The 5558-nt window shown below is 43.5% G+C and overlaps 1 protein-coding gene across 1 annotated transcript in view; it reads right to left on the reverse strand.

The window, feature by feature from the left end:
- The window catches only part of UVRAG (UV radiation resistance associated), a 145286-nt gene that overhangs the window by 82399 nt on the left and 57329 nt on the right, over window positions 1-5558 (reverse strand). The window contains exon 7 of the mRNA XM_006021963.2: window positions 1111-1216. Within this exon, the coding sequence (XP_006022025.1) occupies window positions 1111-1216 (106 nt within the window). The remainder of the gene's footprint in view (window positions 1-1110; window positions 1217-5558) is intronic.

Here is a 5558-nt window from a genome sequence, read left to right on the forward strand (position 1 = left end):
GGGACGGGGGGGACGGACGGACGGACGCTAAGTCCTGTTAGCCCCTCCCCCTTCCACCGCCTAGGCTTCCTCTTCCTGGTGCCCCTGAGGTCTCTGGGATTTGCAGTCCAGAATCACAGCAGCAGGACTCTGCAGGGTTGTTCAGCACTTCCTCTTCCTGCTTCCAGGTGCCTCTGGGATTTGTAGTAGCCAGCAGTAAGTTTTTAGCAGGACAGGGCAGCTCTGTCCTCGGTGGGGTGGGGTAGGGGGTAGAGTTTAACCCTTCTCCCTGGCCCCAGACCCCAGCCAAGGTTTGCCTGGGGGGTGTGGAGGGGGAAAGGGAGGCAGTCCCTGCCTCTCCCCTTCCCCCATTCTCTGCTGGAGCAGACAACACAGCCCAGCTCAGGGCTGGAAAGCATGCTGGGAGACTAGGATTTAAATTTGAACCAGAAAGGATATGGGACAGAAGTTTCATAAGCCAGTTTGACCCAAATCAGTTAAGTCTGATACTACATTCAACCAGGTTTATCTTAAACCAGTACAGCCATTTTTGAAACTGGTTTATGTGCAATGAACTTCTGTTCTCTTAGAGGTTTAAACCAGCTTCTGATGACTTAAACCAATTTATGTGCAACTTCTGCCCCTGGCCATGCAGTGCACAAAGCTATGGTTAATCCTCATAGGTGGTTAATATTTAAAATGGACATGTCACGTGTGTGTCTGAGAAGTTATTACGTGCATTCCATTCATCTCAAAAGGCTGGCCTGAAAGCAAGTACAACTAGTAGACTCAACCCAAACAACTAAAACCACACTTCCCTTTAGTAGATCATTAATCCCAAACTCTAACAGTTTATTTTTCCTGGCAAATCCTTTGTATTCACTGTGCAGCTAATGTTTATGCTTTTGCAAAGTAAAGCATTAAATAACCTATTAATTTCCCCCCTCTCATTAAAGTATATTTAAACCAAAATCCAACACATTGTGCTTTCCAGATGAATTTCCATTTATAAAATGACAAATATTAAAATACAGAGATTTCATGTTGACGTTTTAGAAGACGCCCGAGTCTCCAATAGTGTTATTTAACTACATTCTGAAGCAAGAGTGAGATTTCAAAAGCAAAGCCTACCAGTTCGTTGCTTGTAGATGTAAGTCTCAGTTTTTCTTCGATCTCTCTTCCTATTTTCTGAACAGTTACCTGAGTCTGTTTAATTGCACACTGGGCTCTGTGAAGCCTGTGAATAAAACACAAGTTACAGAAATTAAGTTCTTTGTATGTGGCTCTAATGATGAGCTTGCCTGTTACTTCAGCAGCAGAATCAACACGACTGCAAGCAGACAATCAGCTGTGTTAAAGAGGGGCAGTATACAAACGGACTCTTTAGGCTAAGGAAGTTTAATAAGCAGTCTCCCAAAAAGCAGCTTAGTAACTTGAACTGCAGTGAATGCTTAGTGTCCTCCCCACTAGTTAGGTTAACAATACACAACCCTCATGTGCCCGTGGCAAAAGTGAGAGGTTCAACAGATGGGACCCAACAGGCTGTCGAAGGTAGAAACAAGACGTAAGGGAGCGCGCATCTAAAACACAGCACAATATAGAGATACTCCAGCTGGCATCAGAATACCTATCTCAGGTGCTACCTCGCTGCAACAGCTCAGAGCTCAGTACAGCAATGGTTTACCTTGCTAGCTTGGATATTTGTACCCTACACCGCAGGCCCTGTATACCCCAAACCACAGGGCGAGTGTGCCCCAAATAGATCAAGAAGAGGATATCCAGGTTCAGCAACTGCATATTCACCACTCCTTAAAATCAGGCCAAATAGAAGAGGCAGAGAGCTGAACATTTACTATGTACTTCTATGTTTCTTTAGTGAAAGTTAAAGATGCAGAGGAACGCAATAGGAAAAGCAGGCCAAGGAAGCATTAAGCTGATTCTTTTCTAAGCGCTTGAGAGTACCACGGTTGCCACAAATGGCTGGCACATCTTAAAGAGGGAAGAATGCAAAACTCGCTAAATTTACATCCTCCAACAACCCTACAATCCAAGGTAGTATCAGTCTATCCAACCACATCCTCAACCCATCTGAGTGTTTGTACAATCCTATGGCCTTCCTTTCTGTCCCATTGAACAACTCTATACAGTGCATCTGTTTGGAGACCTCAAGGCTTTTTTCCCCCCACTGCTTAAGACTAAGGGAATATTTCCAGGACAAGGAGGCAGACAACAAATCAACCCAGCACAGACCTAAATCATGTGCTAGACAAGGACAGCTCCTGGCCTCCAACCAAGGGATGCACCCCCACCCTGCACCTGTGTATAAACTGTTTCCACCTAGGTGCCCACTCTGAGCTTTCTAAAAAACACCACCCACTTACATTACAACCTCAGTCCTGTGGAACAGAGCCATACACAGCCTTAAAAACAATACTGATATCATTGGGAAAGTCTACAGGTGTGCATTAGCCTATTTTAATGTACATTAAGGATTAACTTAAAAAGTGCTTTTGCTAATGCTCTTTAAAATAGACTAATGCGCATTAAAACATCACTAAAAAAAACCATGGGGCGTTTTTACAGGTGCAAGTGCTGCAGTGCCAGGCACTTGGAAAAGCACCTGGTGCCATGACTAATGCAGTTGTATAAGCAGCGAAATGCGCGCCAGCGCTAAAAAAATGGCGGTGGCGTGCTTTTGAATTAAAACACCTTGGCTGTTCTTTAGTTCACAAGCACATTTCCCCACATATACAACTGCACACAGCACAGTGGAGTTCGCCTCCGGTGCATCGCAGGATAAAAAGTTATGTGTACAAACTGAGCCGATCCTAGGGGAGCCGGAGGCAAATCAGCCTGTGCTGATTTGCCTTTAATACTGCGTGGAGCTATAGGACCCCCTCAAAAGCAGGGTGTGGCAGTGCTGTAGCAATGCAGTTTGATGCCTGGGGCCAAATCTCGCATGCCCCAGACAAGCCACTCTTCAGCGTCGCGGTGCACAGCAGAGTGGGGAAGGAAGAGAGTGGCGAGTAGCCGGACGCTTCTTCTGCGGCACGGGGCTAATCCGCCAACTCCAGGTGGGCCCCACAGGAGGTGCCACAGTCGCTCCACCTAGCTCCGCGGGGCCCCCCAAAGCATGGGGCCTGGGGTGGTCAACCCGATTCGCCCTACCCGAGGGACGGCTCTGTGTACAACTGTCCATGCTCTTTAGCTTATGCTCATTAAGATAAGCTAGTGCGCATTTTCCTAGTACGTCACAGTAGAGGCACTAGATTTAATGTGCATTAACTAAAATGCATGACTGCACATATAGATGCATCCATCATGTAACAGGCTGGTGCAACTGGACAACACATCATGCATACAGGAGTTTTTTTTGTTCCTCCTTCTCTACACTTTGTATTGTAATCACTGCTTTCTGTTTAGCAGCTCTGTTTCCTGCAGTCTCTTCCCAGCATCTGATGAAGCCCTATGCTTAACAAAAGCTTATACTATACATCTCTGATTTAATTAGTTTATAAAAGTGTAGGACTGACATGCTTAGCAACCACCATCAAGAAGAGAAGGCTGCAATGGCTTGGCCACATCAGAAGATTGGGAGGAAACCATATCCAAGAATATTTTGTGCAGGGAGATTCAAGGCAGCTCTAGAAAGTTAGGCTTCCCTCTGCGGCTGTACCACAATGTGGGCAAAAGTGATATGAGGTCATTCAGCATCAGCGTAGAAAGCTGGGAGGAGCACACAGAATCCCATCCAATCTGGAGGGAACATCTGGCATCAACATAAAGCAGCTTTGATCCAGAGGATGGAAGCAAATCGAGAAAGAAGAAAGCGGTGCATTGTGAACTTGGACTTCAACTCGGAGATCACCTGGATCTGTGAAACTTGTAACAAGCTGTGTTGCTCTCGAATTGGGCTCGTCAGCCACAAGCGGATTCATTGGGCATTTGACTAGACCTCTTACGCATACACCACGAGTAGGATGGTCATCATAGAGGACATAAAGACATCCGGTTTCATATTGATAGACGACAGAAGACAACCAGACTGTCCTCTATGATGGCTAACCTAACCATGAGCCAAAGGATCAATAGTTGCTGATATAAAAGTGCAAATCTACCCTACAGGGTAACTAGCAGGCATGTGAACGGATGCCATGGAGCAGCTGAGACAAGTTAAACCCCCATCTCTTCAACCCACAGTAAATCTGACTGTCTACACAACATCAGGACGCAGCATTGTGTTGTTGGACAACTCGTTCCCAAAGGAATAGTGGTATTTTACTAACTAGCAACCAAACATTGTTTCCCTATTTTTTATAAAAACTCAAAAAAAAAAAAATTAGGGAAGATACTACTATGGAGAATTCACTCAGTAAAAACGAGAACATGCCACTGAGTAGCACATTTTTCCAGTCAAAGTCAGTATGAAGGAAGACACAGACACAGGGAAGCAAAAATATGATAAATCCTATACACAAGAGTCATACTTCATGTTAAAAGACAAGTAATATCCAAGTGATAAGAAGGCAATTTTAAAATAATTTTGATCAGTTGTTCATTTCCCTTATGACACTATCCTAAAAGCCATTAAACATCAAGTACACCTCCAAGGACAGCTTCATATAGATTCAATTTTTGTAGCCTCTCTACACAAATCTTCCTCAATTTCTTCATTAGAGAATTCCCAAAACTTGTATCTTAATAATTTAAAAAAATAGATTAGCATTATATTTATGAAAAAAACACCTCTTGCAATTTTTTGCTATGAGTCACATGGATACAGTTGTCTACTTATCTATAAACACTAAAAACTCAATGAGTTAGCAATTTTAGGCCAAGATTTCCCTGGCAAATATTAGCATTAACTATGGTAACTCCAAGAGCTATGAGGGGCTGCAATGTTACACGTGCAACTCAAAATACTTAATCTTGGAGAAATAACTTAATTTCCATCTACTTCCTTTGACCCACAGAGTAAAGTCATAGACATAAGTAGGTAAATGAAATAATGCATTAATAAAACAACACATAGCAAGTTTCTCCCAGCATCATTATAGTCCAGTATGGTTTAAATCACAGATTTAATCTGTATTAAGACCAAATTTCTGCAACAGAAAGAAACCCCACACACTGTCCCAACACCATCTCAGCAGAGAAGACAGCAAAAGCACCAACTGTATGTCATTGCAGAAGTACCATCCGTGCTTCAACTCTTAAAACAGTTTCATTTCAGAAATTTCAAAGGCTGGTCCCAAGACACTGAAAACAAAAGTTTATTGCCTTGCAATTTTCCCTACTTTCAGCTCTTCGAACGTCAGGGAGACTAACAAAGGGCTCCTTCCAGGTTTCATAAGGCTCATTTTAAGAGTCTCGTATTAGTTTGTTTTCTAAAAATCTCAAAGGAATTGAGATCGTTAGGATTCTTCAAGACTGTCTAACTCTCCAAAATGGAATCTGACATGCCAAGTCTCGTATTGAAATCCTTACGCATAAGTTCCCACAGCTGGCTCAGGATCCAAATAGTTTGGGCAACCGGAGAGAAACTTCAGGAACAAGGTGATCCAAGACACTAGTGTAGG

The sequence above is a fragment of the Alligator sinensis genome, unplaced genomic scaffold (genome assembly GCF_000455745.1).
Source record: "Alligator sinensis unplaced genomic scaffold, ASM45574v1 scaffold1008_1, whole genome shotgun sequence".
Lineage (NCBI taxonomy): Eukaryota > Metazoa > Chordata > Crocodylia > Alligatoridae > Alligator > Alligator sinensis.